This window comes from Syngnathus leptorhynchus, chromosome 7, assembly GCF_054491065.1.
Source record: "Syngnathus leptorhynchus isolate UIUO chromosome 7, UIUO_Slep, whole genome shotgun sequence".
Lineage (NCBI taxonomy): Eukaryota > Metazoa > Chordata > Actinopteri > Syngnathiformes > Syngnathidae > Syngnathus > Syngnathus leptorhynchus.
This window is the reverse complement of record NC_141201.1, coordinates 10,118,551-10,137,857: the sequence shown is the minus strand read 5'-3', so window position 1 is coordinate 10,137,857 and position 19,307 is coordinate 10,118,551. Positions and strand designations below refer to the sequence as shown.

At 40.4% G+C, this 19,307-nt stretch overlaps 2 protein-coding genes across 4 annotated transcripts in view; one reads left to right on the top strand and one right to left on the bottom strand.

Moving 5' to 3' along the window:
* Nucleotides 1–9,040, top strand: part of veph1 (ventricular zone expressed PH domain-containing 1) — a 40,493-nt gene extending 31,453 nt beyond the window's left edge. For all 3 annotated transcript variants that reach the window (XM_085916310.1, XM_085916311.1, XM_085916314.1), the window contains 4 exons: nt 676–793; nt 6,282–6,418; nt 8,245–8,298; nt 8,388–9,040. In XM_085916310.1, coding sequence (XP_085772436.1) covers nt 676–793; nt 6,282–6,418; nt 8,245–8,298; nt 8,388–8,570 — 492 coding nt within the window. In that variant the 3' untranslated portion in view covers nt 8,571–9,040. The remainder of the gene's footprint in view (nt 1–675; nt 794–6,281; nt 6,419–8,244; nt 8,299–8,387) is intronic.
* A 2,307-nt stretch (nt 9,041–11,347) lies between these two features.
* On the bottom strand, nt 11,348–19,172 carry ccnl1a (cyclin L1a). Its single transcript, XM_085916319.1, has 10 exons — nt 18,840–19,172; nt 18,577–18,651; nt 18,179–18,288; nt 16,557–16,677; nt 16,380–16,444; nt 13,874–13,973; nt 13,168–13,272; nt 12,785–13,035; nt 12,533–12,631; nt 11,348–12,459 (listed from the first exon to the last, which is right to left on the bottom strand). Exons 1-10 carry the CDS (start codon nt 19,083–19,085, stop codon nt 11,988–11,990), a joined length of 1,644 nt encoding a protein of 547 aa, XP_085772445.1. The 5' UTR covers nt 19,086–19,172; the 3' UTR covers nt 11,348–11,987.
* Between the last annotated feature and the right edge of the window lie 135 nt (nt 19,173–19,307).

The window sequence follows — 19,307 nt, the reverse complement described above, 5'->3', positions numbered from 1 at the left end:
TGCTTGTGAGCGCTCCGGTTTCCACCCGCATTCCAAATTGCCGGGTTAATTGAAGACTTGAAATTTCCCATGTGAATGTGAGTGCATATACGTAGTCTATATAGAACGCGAAAGCAAAAACTAGTAAAACAGGGCGGAGGTGCAGCAAAAAGCAGGAGTGATCTTGAGATGCCAAATAGGGTGAAGTGAGAATATCCAGCAGCCAAACAATCTTCTTGGCCACATCCTGTTGTCTAATTGTAAATATGATTCTCTCGTCTGAAATCGTCATTCAAGTCTGCTTAGAGGACCTTTCTCAAGGCCATCTCACTGTGTGTGGCACACACACACACACACACACACACACACTGACATCAATGCAATGTTGAAACAAAAACACATGTGGTTAATTGGTGACTATTTAGTTCTCATTATGCAAAGTAAGTTCTTGGTTCCCGCATTTGTTTTCTTGAATTTTTATTGTCTTTGGACATGGCCGCATTTTCGAATGACATTCAGAATACATCCTTACCTCAAATAGAAGGCTTCACTCCAGTAATATATTTACTTTAGATTTCAGAAGCTTGCCTCCATTAAATGAAGTATTTCACTGAATAGGATGTTGGAATTAAAATAGAGTTGGTGTCAATTTCGATCTCAATTTAGATGTCAATTTGCGCTTCCGTGTTTCTTCAGGATCTGGAGAGTCTCCAGATGCAACTAGAGGAGGTTCGCTTCTTTGACCTGTTTGGCTACAGTGAAGAAGAGGGAGGGTGGTTATGCTTCATGTGCAACAACCCTGAGAAGGCCACAGGTATACACACACACACACACACACACACACACACACACACACACACACACACACACACACACATACAGGTAATTTCCTGCAGAGATCTCTCCTCGCCATCTCAGTTGCAGTTAGTTTCTTTGGAATGCACCATTGAAACTATTCCAATGATCCATGTGGTGGTGACCCTGAATCTCTTGAGGGATAATAATGTATTCCCTGACTACTCCAGGTAACAAAACCGCTTGGAGCGTTCACTGGGAATGTTCTTTGTAGTAGGTCAATCAGCTCTGATTAGGTGACATTGGACCAGTGACCCATTTTCGAAGAGCATGTAGCCCCGATGATGTCATGTTTGTATGAGTGTCTCCGTCCCTGAATCGCATTAGGATCGGTGCAAGTGTGAGAGTGTATATGAGACCAAGGTTAGAGTCAAATTTGTAACATATTCACATTTTGTATTTTAGTACTTATGACATTTTTTTTTCTCCTAGATTTACTGTCATTTAAAAGTATCTTTCCAAATGAGATGAGCTTATTTTTGGAACTGGATGGTGAAAAGGTTTTATGGTTCATAATGTAGAAATGGAGAAATTCAAGTGCTGTGAATTGCTTTCCAGTAGCGTGCCATATGCGCTATTTTTCCAAATCAGAACATTTGGTTGAAATAAAAGGAAGATCCAGGCGAGAAGTACAATAACTCGGCAAGTGGGGTTGCAATTAAGTCTTGCTGGGCAAATATAAGTCTTATGCAACATTGTCTAAATCTAAAGACTCATTGATAGTTTAATGTTTCTATCTCTACATTAGTGAGGCTTAGAGGAGCTTCTGCAATAGTTTATCTGCCGGTGTGTGCGTGCACATGCGTGCACATGCGTGTACAAATGGTGTCCTCGATTGACTCAGTCTAACCAAAAGGCCTTTGTATGAAAAGTGAGAGCAGATGGTACACATGCAAGCAATGTCAAAGTCATAAATGTTTTTCACATACAGATTGTATTCATGTCAAATTTCCAATCTGGAAGTACTCCATGTGATCTTGGCTGGGGGAATGTTGCAAACAGGCAGGAGATGATTGAGTTTCACTGAGATTTATTCATGTTTTCATTTGGAAGGTGAATTTTGGGAGTACTTGGAGCAGCAGTCGTAGTATGCAATCAGTGTTTTGTTGCCCCTCCATGACATTTGTCCCCAACCTCAGGCTGGGCATTTTCATTTCAGTCAAATTTCAGATGGATCTTGATGACTCAATGATTGGCCTTCAAACATTCTCTTTTTGCTAGTCCCCAACAAACAGTAACTTCTAAATTCTGTCCCCAAAACAAGTATATTTAATGATAATGATGATTTCTTTTTTTAATGCTGATGCAAACTTAAAGCACCTCTTTTCATGCCAGAAGATACTGGAGTCGATTCACAATTTAACCATAACCAAAAGTCCATCTTATAAATATGTGAAACATCAACATGTCCGTAAAATAAGTCTCGTCATTCTGGAAAAGCGGAAACATTGATCCAAGTGAACTGTGTCCAACTTTCTACGTGACGGTGGCGTATTCATATTATTGCTAGACAGAGCTTACTTATGTCAAATCATGATTCAAAAAGAAATTTTAAAACATCTTTCTTTCTTATTCTGTTCCACAGAAATCCATCTGGAGGATCACAGAAAAGCATAACACTAAGCGTCAAATCAATTTGATAAAAATCCTCAATTGATGATGTATTTTTAAAAACATTTTTGTCAAACTGGAGTCAAATAATCAATTTAGCAGTAAACCGTTCAACATCTTTAAAGATCATTGAGTGTCAAGCAAGTAAAAAAAAAAAAAAAAGAATACAATCACTGTATAATACAATTAAGTAAATGGAGATCATTTGTGTGTCCCTGAGATGACTTTTTGTTACGGTTCTCTGGATAAACAACTGACTTCTTTTAAGAATAACATTGACGCATTTGTATAATGCTGCCAACTTACATTGAGAAATATGCACTGCTTTGCTATATGTTGCAATAACAAATAAAGACAAGACTTTTGAAGTGAAGTTTAAGTCTCGCACGATGCCGCACATGAGGAAGATTGTTTGAGGCATTTTGTTCCTAAACGGCTTTGGCATGAATTGCGCTAATACTATAAAACAAAATGACATGCTACATAACAGTTGTCTCTATTGACCACTGTTGTAGTCAATCAAATGCAAAAAGATAAAAAAAGCTACAGTTTGATTAAATGCAATCAAGAAATGGTTACTTTGACATTTCACAGTAAATTACCAATCCATTGGAAAATCTTCCTGTGGAATTTCACCATCAAAGTTTGGAAATGACAATGTTGATGAAATGTTGAGTACAGGGCACAAGTCTTGTGTGTTTTCAGTTAGTGAACAAACGTCACATTTCTGACTCTTGAAATATTTGCCAATAAATGCTTCCCGTGGGTGGGTGGGTGATTTTCTTGTTTATGGGAACTGGCACAGTAGGTCTGTTGAAAGGTCTGCTGAATAGACACTTTTCAAATATCTCAACTCATGTCTGCGAAGCATTGTTACCAGGATGCTTATATTGGAGATGATTTTTCATATTTCTTGTCTTCCCGTATAAGTTTGTGACATGTTTCAAGCAGTGGTGGTTCTGTCAACAGCTTTTACTCATTTTTGTATTCAAATGATAGTTTTTACAGTGGGAGTTGGGCATTACCAAAAAAGGAAGACTTGGTCGGTAAAGGATCAATACAAAATGAAAAAAAAAAACCACATTCCCATCTCCGACCATACAAAGGACAGTCTTCCATGGATTCTTTTTAAAACTTAACATTAAAGACTGTTATTTGACAGAATTAGGAATGCAAATGTATCTTTCAGTTATCAGTGGACGTTTGTTTTAATTAAAGCTTCTAAGGAAATACACGTAATGTGGACTTTGTGCGTGTAACAGTAGAAAAAGACAGTTGTAGTCCTAGTCCTTTGTATACAGTTATTTTTAGTGCTGCTATTTTACCTTAGCAACCAGGCTCATTGGTAGGCTGATGACTAATTGACCAACTCAGCTTTTGGCTTGACTCGGTTTAGTGGAAAAATAGATCATCACCTAAAAGCATCTTCTCATTAGAAGGTTTGAGGCAGTTTAGAAGAAATGGGGTGTCTCTGTTGATGTTATGGTCAGTTTTTGTTTTTTTTGTTCCTCCTCCAGCCAGAATGAGAGGTAAAGTCTGTGGTTTGGTGAAGTCTTCTGGCTTCCAATAAAGACACATGCAGTAAATATTGCAGTAAAGTAAACCTTGTTTTATTTCATTAGCTGTGTTGACACCATCAGTCTTTCTCTCTCTCTCTCTCTCTCTCTCTCTCTCTCTCTCTCTCTCTCTCTCTCTCTCTCTCTCTCTCTCTCTCTCTCTCTGATGTATTTTTAATTATGACTCATGAAGCAGCATAAATGAAGTTCCTATCAACAGAAAAAAAAGTGAAAAATATGAATCAGTTGCTAAAAACGCCTGCTTATCAAGTGCTGTCAATGAACATCAAAGGATGAACTTGTTTTGCTTTTTTGCAACACATAAGCCTCAACAGATGTTATAATAATAAAAAGCAGGAGCCAAAAGTGCCAAAATATGTCTAGTAAGCATCATCATAATTTTTTTTCTTTTTATTGTTTACTTGACAAATCTAAAATGTAGCCAAATTTACTCCAGAAGGGTCAGCTACTTTCGTCACGCCTTTATTATCAGTTCCACATGCCTGTTGAAAATACAGATTGGCTGTCAAATTTTATCTGCCACACAACTTATGACAATGTGTTGATGCTTACCTTTTTTTTTCCACACAGCCCTAGTGCAAAACTGATAAATTTGTGAAATCATTCATTTTTCTTTGTCTTTCATAAAGTCAGAAGGGCGCAGCTCTAGCTCCCTGTGACCTTGAACAGGCTAAGCAGTATGGAGGATGGATGGATGACAGACAGATGGATGGATGAATAGATGGATGGATAGATGTGACAACTTAAGTCAAAGCAATTTATGACCGCATGACAAAGTTCAAATGAGACCTTTGCATGTCATGGACAACATTTAAGGCTGCACCACGGGTTATAAAATCAGACAAGGTTTCTTATACATCTTGCCAGCTTTAACATCAAAAGTACGGTACAGCAAAAGAATGTCATCACTGTCCTTCTTTTATAGTTCTGTTTCTACCAATTTTTTCATGTATTTAAGTTTATATAGTAAAAGTAGATTTTATAATTATCAACTCCCTAAACTAACATAACGCTACACGTGACCACATATACACCATATTATCATGCTAAATGTGTTTTTAGTCATGAATTGTCAAATTCAGGCCCAATAAGTAGAAACCCAGCCACAGTTTGGCTTGAAGTGCTTCTACACAACAGAGCCAGCAGGTAAACGAGCTCCTGCAAGCTTGCTTACCTGCTGATTGATTTAGACACCTCTGGAAGTGATTCATTTGCTGACCTGACGGATTTGACTGATGGTGATAAGATAACTTGAATGCACATCATTTGTGACTCAAGATGAACTGTCTTTTTTGTCTCATCATTTGATGTCAGTGTGTCTTATACAAGAGGATGTGAAGCGCAATCCTAGCCTGAGGCTCACAACTAATCCTGGGACCATTTTCCAGGTATCTCCTTCAAAGCAAGGGATAGACATAGCACCAAAGATTTATGTGTCAGGGACGTTTATTTCTTTGCACAAGAACTTGGATGGAACTTTCTCGGATGAAGCAGAGTGTTGCAGCATGTCCTGTCCTACAAAACGCTGTTCTTGTCTAGCGGCCTGACAGGAAAAATGACCGCCAACGTGATTGTCATCTATATTTTTGCCACAAAGAACATCAGTTATGTCCAATCCCTAGACAATATTGATCCAGTTCAAAACCTGAGGAGAAAAAGAAGAGAAAGTGATTCATATGTTTGCCTCAGAGCTCTGAGGTTTGCTGTTTAAATTTCAGCTCTAGCCTTCTTCTTTGGGGTCTGCATGTCCTCCTTAGGTTTGGGTGTGGATCTTCTCAGCGTACACTGGCTTCCTCCCACATCCCCAAAACATGCTCATTAGTTTAATTGGAGACAGTAAATCCTTCATCAGTGTGAATTGTTGCTTGTTTTTATGCAATTTGGGTTTCTTTATTTATAGAGCACTTCATAAAAAAACACCTCAACACAGTGCTGTAAGTAAATAAAATTTGAACATATAAAAAGAAACAATTCGTCTTTTGAAAAAGATTGAGAGAATAACAATACGACAATCCAAGTCAAACAAGGGCAAAGTCTCATGCTGAGTATCAAGCCAAGGTGAAGGGGAGTCCAGGGGGCACAAAAGTGTGACCCTAATGAAAACAAGCTTTTACTTTTTTTAAATAAAAAGTGATAATAACATTGACGTCTTTAGCTTTGAATGTAGTACTTAATTCTCTTTTTATGTTCTTTGTTCCTAGTAAATCATGCCACGACCGCAAGCTCGTGTCTTCCTGTCGTGTTTTGTGTCTTCCGCAGGTGTGAACCAGGAAGGTCAGCCTCTCATTGAAGGAAAGCTGAAGGAGAAGCAGGTCCGCTGGAGGTTTATCAAGCGCTGGAAGACTCGATACTTCACCTTGGCAGGAAACCAGCTCCTCTTCCGGAGAGGCAAATCGGTACCCTCATGATGAAAATGACGCGGGCACGCAAACACACACTGTTCAGTGTTCTCAATCCATATGATTCATAGCCAAATTGTATGCAAGAGTGGAAATTTCAGTTTGTGATCAGCTTAGCTATCCTCTTGGGGAAGGCTGCTGAAGTCAACTGTAGCACATCTTGGCCTTGGGACTCGCTCCTGGGGGAACTCCAGCAGCCAAGGTGCAATGATGCAACAATGTGAGTCACTCACATCCAGTGTAACTGCAAGCAGATATCATCATGACCAAGTAGCGAAGAGCCAGAATAGTTTTTATCGGAAGGAAAATAAGCATCCCTTTTAATGTCATGATTTATTTTAGTTACAGAGCCTTACTGGATTGTAAGCTGAATTTCAACAGCGCCCGCTGGTGTGGTCTTAGCCATTCATAGTGATGGGAAAATAAAGCTTCACATTTGTTTCTAAAACCACTTGGTGTGTTTTATTTTATTTTATTTTTTACTCGTCCAGGTGGCACTGTTGGTTAAAGAAACTAATTTATGAAATGGTAAGTCACTGTGCTTTCAGCCCAATGTTGAACAGAAACTGCCATCTAGATGAGTCAAAAAATACAACAACTGGTTCATGAAGCTTAGTTGAAGCTTTGTTTTGCCATCACGACCAAATAGGTCACGTTTTAAGTAACAATTTTGCATGGAAAACCACTGGGAGCTAATCACCTGATGGCAAGTTCCTTCAGCCTGTTCTTGACCTTTGGTTTTACTTTTTCATTTCATTTTTCATTGATTCATACTGGTGTGTTTTAAGATGAATTAAATAGAACACAATTGTTATCCTAGTTGAGAGGGAATGTCTTCGTTCCTCACGCTGAGTTGGAATTTCTGTCCCATTCTCTAAAAATATCCAAGAGTGAAGCTTTTTTGTTTTGATTCCAAATCAGCAACACCATCTTTGTTTTTCAACAGCCATAAATGGGAATAGGTTTTTGGTCTTTGTTCTCGTTGTCAGCGCTTGCTGGTATGTTGAGAAACCTATTCCCACACGAAGAATAAGATTCCACAAAGTGTTATTTTATGATGCTTCATTTCCATCGGCATCTTTCCACAGTAAGGTCCACAGTGGCTCAGGGGGGTCTCGTTGGTTACAGAAAAGCTTTTTTTTGTTTTTTTTAAATGTCAGGTTTTATTTTTCCAGCAAGAAACATGCTCACCTCAGAAAATATAAAACCCACTTCTGACATTTTATTGACTTTCAACAGCAGACAAAATTATAGCCCTCATGTCATTTTGTCATTATGTCATTTTAACCATTCAAGACATTTGTTAATCTAAAAATCCACCAATTTTGCATAACTGAAGCTTAATTTGGGCACACGTTCGTTCCGTGAGTTGATGTACCTAATGATGTGGCCAATGAGTAATTGTTGATGATTCACTGTACTGTATGTTCCATGAAGTCAATAATAAATACGGACATGAGTGTGCCCTTTTCGTAAATAGCAACAAGACCACCAGTGTGGTAACAACAGTACTCATCATCAAACACATTCTCTAGTTATGTGGTTACCACCACATAACTTTGGGCTACTTGAATAAAGTGAGTGCGCAATATCCCTGCCTCACCCTCAACAATTACAGACAACCATTTGTGACATTGTGTTTAGAGCCCCAGAGACTCTGCAAAACAACAAATTTCAACATTCAATCTGTAAAATCATTTTGCGGTTAAACATACTGGAAGCAGTCAGTGATGCATCAGTGTTACAAGGAAATGACGCACATGCCATTGTTGGTGACACACAAAGACTTTTTTTTTTATTTTTTTAACTCCCACTCCCTGCAGAAGGATGAGCTGGATGACATTCCCATCGAACTGAGCAAAGTACAAAGCGTCAAGGTAAGCCTGAGCAATACCCGGCGCTCTTCTGTTAAATCAGGGTACGCCTCAAATCCGGTTCTCTTTAGACTGACTCATTTGTTTGTCAGGTGGTGGCCAAGAAGCGGCGGGATCGGGGTCTACCGCGAGCTTTTGAGATCTTCACAGACAATAAAACCTATGTGCTGAAGGCCCAGGATGAGAAGCACGCTGAGGAATGGCTGCAGTGCATCAACGTGGCCGTGGCTCAGGCCAGAGAGCGGGAAAACAGAGAGGCCACAACCTACCTGTGACCTGACCAGCTTTCACAACTCACCTGAGCTTTTATGGAAGCATATTATTCAATATGTTGAAATGTGTTCATGTTGTTTAAGAGCACAAACTCATCAGAAGCAATCTATAGTTAATGGAAGCAAAGTGCAACAGAAAGCAGCGCTCAGTATAAAAAAAAATAATAATAAAAAAAACAGGATTACTCATTTTGGAAACAGGGCTGGCCAACTGACACTTTCATTAAGTATGCAGTATTACATTCTAGAAATCCATGATATTGATAATATACCAGAATTGTTTTCTTTTTAATCATGTCTCTATTTTCAAATCGATCTTGATTGAAACGAAGCAAACCAAATGAGCTGATATGATAGTGTCCTGTAGTAATAACCAAAATAAGTGCAAGTGTGTGTGTGTGTGTGTGTGTGTGTGTGTGTGTGTGTGTGTGTGTGTGTGTGTGTGTGTGTGTGTGTGTGTGTGTGTGTGTGTGTGTGTGTGTGTGTGTGTGTGTGTGTGTGTGAACCCTACATGTAAAATTCCTTGCATTTTAATAGTTGTCAATTAACCAATTATTTAATAAGATGATTTATGATTAAGTTTAACTTACCAATTTTAGGGACAAACAACAAAATGAATGGATGAAATATTATAGGATTCTTGATGAGCCAGATTCAAAGCAGAGATGACTGTATGTGGCCCAAGGGCCGTACTTTGCAAACCCCTGATGTGGACTTGTAAAACCCCATAGTTTGAGTTTTATTTCATATTCTTGGAAGGCAAAGCGATTATTTCAAATGTCAAAAATGTGTATGTAATATGAGGTGTGCAAGTGACACATTTGATATTTCTATTTGTTTCAAAGAGAGCAGTTCATATTACTTTCTCATAAATAGTCATCTATTTTGAAAATTCCCACGAGGGTCGGTGCAGTGGTCAAGTCTGGAGCGGGATATTTTGGGGCGTCTTGATGTTTTGCGGCAAACTCAAAGCTCTTGCCTCATAGTTGAGGGACTATGTGCAAACAAAATTGCAAGAAATTGATTATTGATTGTGCTATTGATTGATTGCAACAATCACCTTCAAAAGTGTTAACGTCAAGTTAAAATCTTGTTTTAAGATTGTGCCTGCTTCACATTTCCCAGGTTTCGGCCTGTCTTGTAGCACACGTGAGTTTTTTTTTACCTTGTGCCTGCTTCACATTTTCAAGCTTTCGAGAGTTTTTTTTTTTTTACATAACACATCTCAAACTGTCACCTTCATAAAACCGATCAACTGTGTTTTATATTTTTTAGGTTAGGCGCCTAGTGGTTTGCGCATCTGTCTCACATATCTGAGGTTCTGGGTTCGACTCTTGCCGCTGGCCTTTTTGTGTGGAGTTGATATGACCTCCTTCTACGTGATAGATTGAACTTGATCACTTTTAGGGCATTTAGGTTCCATTGCACTTAAATATCTTCACTTCAAATCTGGAAGCCAGCTAACTGCAGACATAACGTCGGCTCAAATTACCCATGTTGCATTCTGTTTCCCCATTTCACCTCATCACCTCCTAAAATCAAAATCAGTGTTCAATCAGTACCATCATTTTGGTAGAAACGTTACACCATTTAGATGCAATCTAAGTTCAGTGAGATGGTGGGGGTGGGAGGTGGGATGAAAAAAGAAATGGACTGGGATTTTTTGGATCAGAAAAACATTTTGTAATGTCAGATTCCACTGTTGTTGGAAAAGTTCTCTTGTAGTTCATCCCAAGGGCTTCATCAAGTTCTTCCACAACAACCAAACTCATTCAAGGATGACTTTGTGGAACACTTTAGATAGGCTGATTGATCAATTTTCCATAGAGCAGGTGTGTCAGGGGGGGGGGGGCAATAATACAAACCAAAATCCAGATGTTGGGCTAAAAGCACTGATTTACCTTTTCTTTCTTTCTTTACCTCAACAGTGCCATCTAGATATTTAATTTTTAAATACAGTTGCTTCATAAAGCAAGTTTGAAGCTTCATTTTCCCATCACCAAATTGATCAGTTACCCCAACATGCATGTTAGAAGAAACCTAAACAAGTCCACACAGGAAGGTCTGAACTGACATTCAAACCTCCAAGCTTTATAGCTGTGAGGCAAACTTCCTAACCACCTTTGCCATTTTAACATCAAATGTCTTTTTTGGCACTACACGTTATTTTAATAGGTCAAAGTGTGCTATTTATTTTGTATAAATGAATCAATCATGTGTATAAAGACTACTGAATGAAATTGTCTTCCAGTTCTTCTCTTGATTTGAATCTTGAGGATTGTGAATTATCATGGATTGTGTGCACGTTGCCTTTTCTTAGCAGAGTTCATCAATAAATCTGTGATGGTGCAATCAATGATGCATGAAGCATTTTATTAGTGCACAATATGTACTCAGGATGCAAGAATGTGGTTAGGGTCCCCCCTCATTACGTCAAAGCTGAGACATAAATTTAAAGATGCAATCCAATCGTGGTCACTTTTTAATGTAGGTAGTTCTAAACCAGGAGATACAGACCATGTATATATTTTTTGCATAAACCAGTAATTGAGCATTTGGGAAACAAACTATAGACACCCTATCACAAACAAGAAGCAACAGTGCCCTCTAGCGAGTACTTACATAACCATTTTTCCAAGGTGACAAAATTATCCACACTGGCATATAAACTCTTCTATTTTACTAGAAAAGAGAAAGACTATTTGCCTTTCAAGTAGCGGCACATGTTTACTCAGACTTTCAGGTAGTAGAGAAAAAAAAAAAAGTCCAAACACAATACAGTGCTGTAACTCATTTATTGAATAAAAATAGGACATCAATATGTGTAGACTAAAACCAGTGAAACCAGTTGACAGCCCAAAACATTTAAATTAAATGTAATTACATAACGTAAAGAATATGAATAACTGGTCAACAGCAAAACTGTTCTTTGGAAATTATTTAAAAAAATGTAAACCTTGGGGACAAAGACCTGCCTACAGCATTTTGCTTTCCTGAATTGTTTTATTTGACATTATTCATCCTTGCTATCCACTGTGCAGATCGCTTTAAAAAATTAAAGCATTGACATTCCGCCCGTGGACATCACTCCAACTTTACACTGTAAATAGATGCTTTGCTACTGTACATTGAATCTGATGTGGGACATTTTGTCTGGCCAGTCAGGCGTTGAAGCTAAATGTTAGCTGGTGTGTGACATGAACAGAGGACTCGACACACAGCATGTTGGCTTCTGGGAACAAATTTGACTATTTTCGACATGTCAACACAAATGTATCAAAATGAACATTCCATTCAAAGAAAGACATCTTTTGAGTCAAATAAAGAATGCGTTTGAGACACCCCAAACGTCAACGCTGGCTTTGACACTCCTGCTGAAATTATTTACAATTTGGAAAAGTTTAGTTGCCGATGCGAGTGTCAGCGTCTGTGTCGTCCGTGTCCTGAATGTCCACCGCTACTGCTGTGATGTTTGCCTTTGTGACCACGCTCGCGCTCCCTGTCCCTGTCGTAAGAGCGCGATCTCTCCCCGTCTCTCCTGTCTCCTCGATGTCCGCCGCTGCGCTCGTGTTTGTGTTTCTTTGAAGACGCGTCGAAGGCACCGCCGCGATCTCTGTCCCGGTCTCTTTCCCTCTCTCGATCCCGCTCCCTGTCGGCTTTGAGGGGCGTGCGGGAGCGGGACCGAGAACGCGAGCGTTTCCTCTTGTGGCCCCCGCCGTTGTGGCGGCCGCCGCTCTTCGCGGAGTCACTGTTGCCATGGTGGGCAGCCTTGGCTTTGAGGTGGGGGAGGAAGGGCGAGGGGGGGTGTCTCCGGGGCGAGGGACTCCGGCTGTGGGATCGCGAGCGTGAGCGAGAACTGTACGTCCCTGAGCGACTGCGCCGGCTGTTGTAGCTGCAAGAAATCGAGAGGGGAATGGAGTGTCACAACAAGACGTGTGTCTGTATGTGCGTGCGTTTTAACTTACTGCCTGCGAGGAGAATGCGATCTGGAACGTGAACGCGTTCTGGATCGCGAACGGCTGCCACTCCGACTGTTCCTCCCAATCTTTGCCTCCTTCCGCATCCTATGAAGATGGTGGGGAAAAGAATTCAGGGAAATTCAATCTAGACACCACAGATGATTTGTAACGAAAGGAATAAGTGTTTTAACTAGAGACATTCATCTTGGAGTGGATTAAATTAAATCACTATCATTGTGTCACAGCAGCATTTCTTACCCATTGTGCGGACTTTTTGTCGTCTGTGCGCGATTGTCTGTCTCCTTCTTAACAGCTTTGACTGTTTGGCTGTTGGGGGACTTCTCTTCCACTTTGACCACTGGAGAACAAGGTTTTGAGGAGGGCGAGAAACTCCCAAGAGTGGTCAATGCTGGGGTGCCATCTGGATTCAACCCTTTGGCCTTCAACTTGGCTTCAGCCAAGCAAACCTTCCTGCGGTCCACCTCTTTTTCCAGCTGCTCATAGTTGGGCTGTGAAACAAGTTAGTCTGTCAGTCAACACACTGAGCATTGAATAGGACCAGTACATTTTGGACCCACTAAATGTTCTACTGCGTCACTTTTTTGGGGCGTTAATGCATGAAAGCGAGACAAATATTTTACCTTCTTCCTTGTGTAGAGTTTAAGGGTGGTGATGCAGACCTCCTTAATGTCATCATCGCTTGCTCCAAACAGCATGTACCATTGAGGTTTGTTGGGCAGGGGGATCTGGAGAGAAAATAGAGTTACCTCAAATTCTACAGAAGCCATGCATGCCAGCGTATGAGGGGGAAAAAATACTTTTGCTTATCTGTACTCTTAACATGGACTAAAAGGTGAGTGATTCCATGCTGATTGGACCCTGTTAAATCTCTGTGGTAAAGTGTCAATAAAAGTGAAAAAAACAAAAAGGTGAATTCTTAAGTATGCCACACCGACCAAACCAGAAGACTCGGAATAGGAAGCCCCAAGGTAACCCAGACACAGTGACAATTCTATGGCAGCTGCAAATTTATCTCGCACGCGAGCAGTATAGTACTTTAGAATCTGCCAGACCTGCAAAAGTGTGCAGTAGTCTGTTTAACTTCCTTTTGTGCTTCGACGGCCTGGAGAAACCAGTCCAACATGACATCAGTCTGGTTATTTTCTTCCTCATGCGTACTGTTTTTCATTCACTGACATGTAAACAAAGTAGAGATTAAGCAGAACTAACAGGTAAATCAAGAGTACAGATTAGCAAAGAATATTTTCTCGTGTTACCAGAAGGGCCACATACAATTTCAAAACACCTCATTATTTATTATTTTTGTATAGATTTTTTGATCCTCACCTGCAGAGCTCGGGCAGCAAGGAATATGCAGGCACATGCAATGGTCTCTGCTTGGAACCTTACAAAGACGTTGGTCCTCAAACTGTCATTCATGTAATTCCTTTAAAGACAAAGAAGAGCAAACAAAAACATAGCATCTTCTCTAAACAAAGCCACTATGTTAGTCATTTTCTAGATGGCCACTCCCTCGACATAAATCCAGCTATTGCAGAATGCAGTGGTACCTCAAAAGGGGAACTAAAGCCAGTTTACATGCCCTTGCAAAATTTACTTTTAATACTAGAAATTGAGGGCATTCATTTTGCATGAATAAGGACTAACTCCAGATTTGCAGCAAGGAACTGGACTTTTGTTGGCAGTTTTTGATTTTTTCCTGGATTTGTCTACATCTACAGCAGACTCAAATTGAGTCAATTAGTAGTTAGGTGTCATATTTGGAGACCACCACCATCAGCCATGGACGACTGATCACAAATAAGTTGTGTTAATGTTTGGCACGATTGCTTGTTTTCATCTTTTTACGTCCGAGTTTTGCTTCCACTGGCTCCCTAAAATCATCAAACTTTACCAAACAAAAATAATAAATTCGGATATTATGACTATAGTGACAAGCGCCCACTGCAGATTTGGATGACCCATATTTAATTTTTTCATGCCAGCTACACTTGTTACTTGTGATTGGAACATGTGCTGTGACTTTTTATACTTTTACCAGAATCAGATCAGTTTACCAATTTAACTTTGGTTAAGGTTTTAATGGTGGTAACTCTGGAATAACTGATTCCATACGAGATCTTGATTAGAAATACAACTTGGAATGTCAAATTTGCTGTACCACTGTATAGCAGTAGCTGTAATGTCGAGCTGCTAAGATCCCCGAATAGCTCGAGTTTAAGTTAAACTTGGGGTCTGTAATGTTTAACTTTGCCCATTTCTCTCTGGGGTGTTCACGGCAGTGGTGTTTGTCACATAACTTCCATCTGAAGACCTGCCAGCCTTACACGACACCTTGCCATGAGCAGATGAGGCGATGACACATGCCATGGGAACATGCACACGTTTTAGATGTCTCAAATGTATCGACGCCACAGTTGCCACATTCAGATTGTTAGATCTGAAGGGACCAGGAAGCAAAAGCATTGAAGGTCGGTCGACATGCACAGAAGCTAGTTCTGGGGAAGCCAGCGGTGTGCAAGCTTACGAGGCTAAACTTTGTCATCGTAATGCATTATCCAAATCAGACTTGGAGACAAGACCATGATCAGAGGATTGCTGTCTTGGATGAAATTGCTGTGCCAAAAAAATATAAAAAAAAATACGCACACTTGATATTTCAGAGGATAAACAAAAAGTGGTGGCATTCAAAAAATGGGATGTATATTGGGCAAAAACATGAGTAATCAACGTCATTGGGAGACAGACAAAAAAGGATTAAAACCAAACAGTCTATGAGGAGCAAAATGGTAAAATGCAACTGAACAAACCTGAAAACCGACCCTCACAAAAATGTAATAACTAGCCTGGCAAAAAAATAAAATAAAAATCTTTGCTATGTTCCTCCTCCATTCAACATGTTTTCCTTCATCTAAAAGACGCTGATGTTCAGCACACTTAGATGTTACTGTCCAATTAAGGAGCCATAAGCTACTTCAATGGCTCAGCATTAAAACTATGCCAACAACATGCTAACTGTGTTGAATTAAGACTGGTGCAGAGCAAGAAGGGTCCCCGGAGGCAAAACCTGAGAACTGGATCCGCCTGCAAAACAGACATGTCTGGACAACACGTCAGTTTGGGACATGACATGCTATACTATTAAGTTTTTACCTGCTCCAAAAACTAACTTTGGTCAATACTCAGTAAGAGTAAACTAGAATGTAATAAAAAGATGGTAACAATGTGATCCTAAGAGCCTTGGCACAAAGAAAAATACAAATCCTTGTGGAGAGCCAAGAGAAAATAAGACGATGTAGGCTGTTGGGAAAGGCCCCAGCGAGCACGCCCCCTTCAACGAGTCTCAGCATTGGGACTGGCTGTGCGGAGAGGGGCAGCCAGCCAAAGGGGGGAGGCTTCCTGAGGTCATGTGGTTGGAGGAGGCAGAGTTCAGAGGTTCTTTATGTGACTTACCAGCACGGACTACCCTTTAATCAAAGAGTAGAGAGAAAGGACAAAGTTAAATCACACTCCCTGACACCATCAACAATTTACAGCACGTGTGAAACGTCACAGGGGTGCAAAAATACAAATTGCAGCAATACGTGAACTGGAGCAAATGGGAGTAAACCTGGGCAAAAGGTTTCAATGTGCCTTAAAACATCAAGGATTCCTAAATGGCACTTTCCACCAATATATGCTTACAATGATGTCCTAGGACAAAATCAGGTGGCCTTTTAAACGTTTCAACGGTTCATCTTTAGCCCAGGTCTGTGTCAGTCTGCTGAAACTTGTCTCTGATACAAGAGAGGAAGTAGCTTAAGGTGAGGTGGAAAACAAAAATGAAACTTACCAGGCAGTCTGGACCAGCGTTTGGTTCTTTTCACACTCCAGGACTTGCAGGTACATGACAATTATCTAGACAGACAAAAGGAGAGAAACAAGTTTTATAAATTGCTGTCATGGGGAAAATAATGCCTGCAAAACTAGACTGGTAAGTTTTGCTATCTTGTGTTGGGTGTAACCTCACCTTGTGCGGATGCTTGACATGCACACAGAAGCCCAGTTCCTTGAGAATACGCCGTTCAGCCTTGATGACTTGATTTTTGGTGTTTATGTAGTTCTGATCAAGTATCAATGAACTTGGAGTCCTGGTTTAAAATGGAATCAAAATAAAAGCTTCCCCTTCCATTGAGAATCTCAAACCCACCCAAAAGAAAAAGCCCTTCTGTTTAAAAGTACTCTCGGTTCTTCTTTTTTTTTTTTTTTTTTTCCAATTCCAACCAACTCTCAGCAGTTTTGTTTAGTTAACTGCATGCCTGACAGTCTGCTGGGGTTTGAGGACTCCTGTGGTTCTGAAAGCTTTTAGGATCTGTCGCTGTCGACCTCAATCACAGCCTGTCACAGCATTGAAATATCATCCATGGTCGTTGCACACAACACTTAAAACATGCAGTCCTCTTGATAGCTAACAATTTAAAATCACCTCATTTAATTTACCTAACTTTTGAGCGAGCCAAAGCATACAACATATGCTTATTTAGATAGATAACAAATGAGTCAATGAGCCATTGAAATGTTTTCTGAGTGATTTCAAAAGCAAACTGAGTCAAGACAGTATACTGTATGTATGTAACCACTCAATTAGACTGGTATTTCTACTCCAACTAAAGCAAAAAATGTATAATTATTAGTGATATTAATTACTTGCAACAAAAATAGGAATGAACTGACTTAAAAATAGGAATGAATTACTTAATGAACTGAAAGAGATGCGTGAATTACAGGCATTCAAAGAACTCATACTAAAATTCACCAATTACACATCTAAAATTGTGACGACCAAACTCATCACAATGAAGCTAAATCTAATGCATTCGCAATGACTTATGCAATCAGTTAGTGGCTAATCTGCATGAAATTGGCTCATTTTGGCAACGAACAAGGTGATATTCCAAAAATAGCCGTAAACGACAGCTTGTGAAAGGGATTTTGAGCTAATTGCACATAAAATAAATGTATGGTAGGCAGTAGTCAAAAGAGAACTACATTACCCAACAGTCTGGAGATTGATGCACAGATACCCAAAGCTTAAGACTGAACCACAGAAGTCTTCAAGGTGCCCAGGGGGCCAAGGACCTTCGGCCAGCCCGTCATCCCCAATCCCAGTGCCCCGAGGTGGCGCAGACCACGGGCGTCTCCCACAGGAAGGGGCCTGGGCGAGGAGATAGGCCCCCTTGGATCATGGTTGTCATGCCGACTGCTTCATCTTACGTACCATTCCACATCACCCAGGCTTTGGTAAATGTAGCTGGTCGCTGTTAGTTGGTTGCAAGGGAAAAAAGAAGCCAAGTTAATGCCGAGGTCTTACAGTACTGCCAAGAACACACTTCTTATTCAAACAAATCATTCATACTGCAAAAGCAGTAGTTATAAGATGCTCTTGAGTTTTGGGGAGACACAAATTTAAGTGGTACTCAAAATGTAAGTGTTACATCTGCAAATGTACACTTGTGGGGTGAAATACTGCAAAGTATAAACATAGATTAAGAGTCCAATGATAAACAGAAGGGCACTTTAACAAAAAAAAGCAAAATTAATACAATGGAACATCTTTACAGGATGCCCCCAGTATAAAAATCTGATACTTACTTTTTTACTCTAATCTGCTTCAAGTGATGAAAAACGTTGATAACGTCTCTTATTCGCCTGGGTGCTTCTTCAATCTTGGAGGCCAAGTTAATACAAGCCATTGCAACAATCTAAATACAAGATGAAGCACAAGGTTGCAAGAAAAGGGTGGTAGAGAACCAGACAATAACATCGGAAAAATAACCACGTGTATAAACAGCACAACAGTGTTGTTTGTTTTTAAAAACAGTTATTTTGATATTTCGGTTCAAGCGCATTGCGGAAATATTTAGAAAACAGCCCAAGGAAGAATTAAGCCGCGTTTGAACGTGTCCAACATGGCGCCCGCCAACGTTACACCAACGATACGCTAGCATGAGACGGCACCAGCGGCCCGACAGCCTAACAACACGACTTACCTCAAAACTATGTTTGACGAAAGACTTGGAGTAAAAGAAACGATGAAACAGCACTTGCCCCGTTGCCATCGCCACCTGTTAAAAACATAAAGACAAACAAGTTTTTTATAGGGGGTTCCGTCGAAATAGCACAATGGAGAGACGCCATTTTGACTCCACCACGCCAGCGACATAGCAAGCTAACGGCTAACAGGCCGTGATTTTTTTTCGACACCGCGACTTCAAAACATAAGACTGCTATCAAAAGAATTGAGGCGATTAACCTGTGGTAAACGGAGAAGAATGCCCGCCGATTGAATCAGCTCACATCCCAAAATGCGAAGGTCGGTCTCCGTGTGTAGGTCGAGGCCGTCAAGCATTGACGGAGTCGGAGAGAGCCTTTCCTCGGGAATGAGCGAGTTGTCGATCGTAAGGTACACTTCGGAATAAACTTTATCACCAATGAGGATGCCATCGTTGTTTGTTGACGTGGTTGAAGACACAGAAAGTGGACCTGCGGCCATGTTCATTCGGGGGAAAAAAACGTCTTTAGCCGGGGTGATCAGGCAGGCACAAGACGGAACAGGCTGCCGAATTAGAACGGTGACGTCACAAAGCTGCTGGGGCGCAGACGTTGGTGTACATCCGAGGCGAAAAGTAGTTTCGCAACGTTAGTATAAAACGCAGCTTGTGTTTAATTGTAGAATAAAGGATTTTCCAATGCGACTCAAATTTGTAAATGTATACGTGTT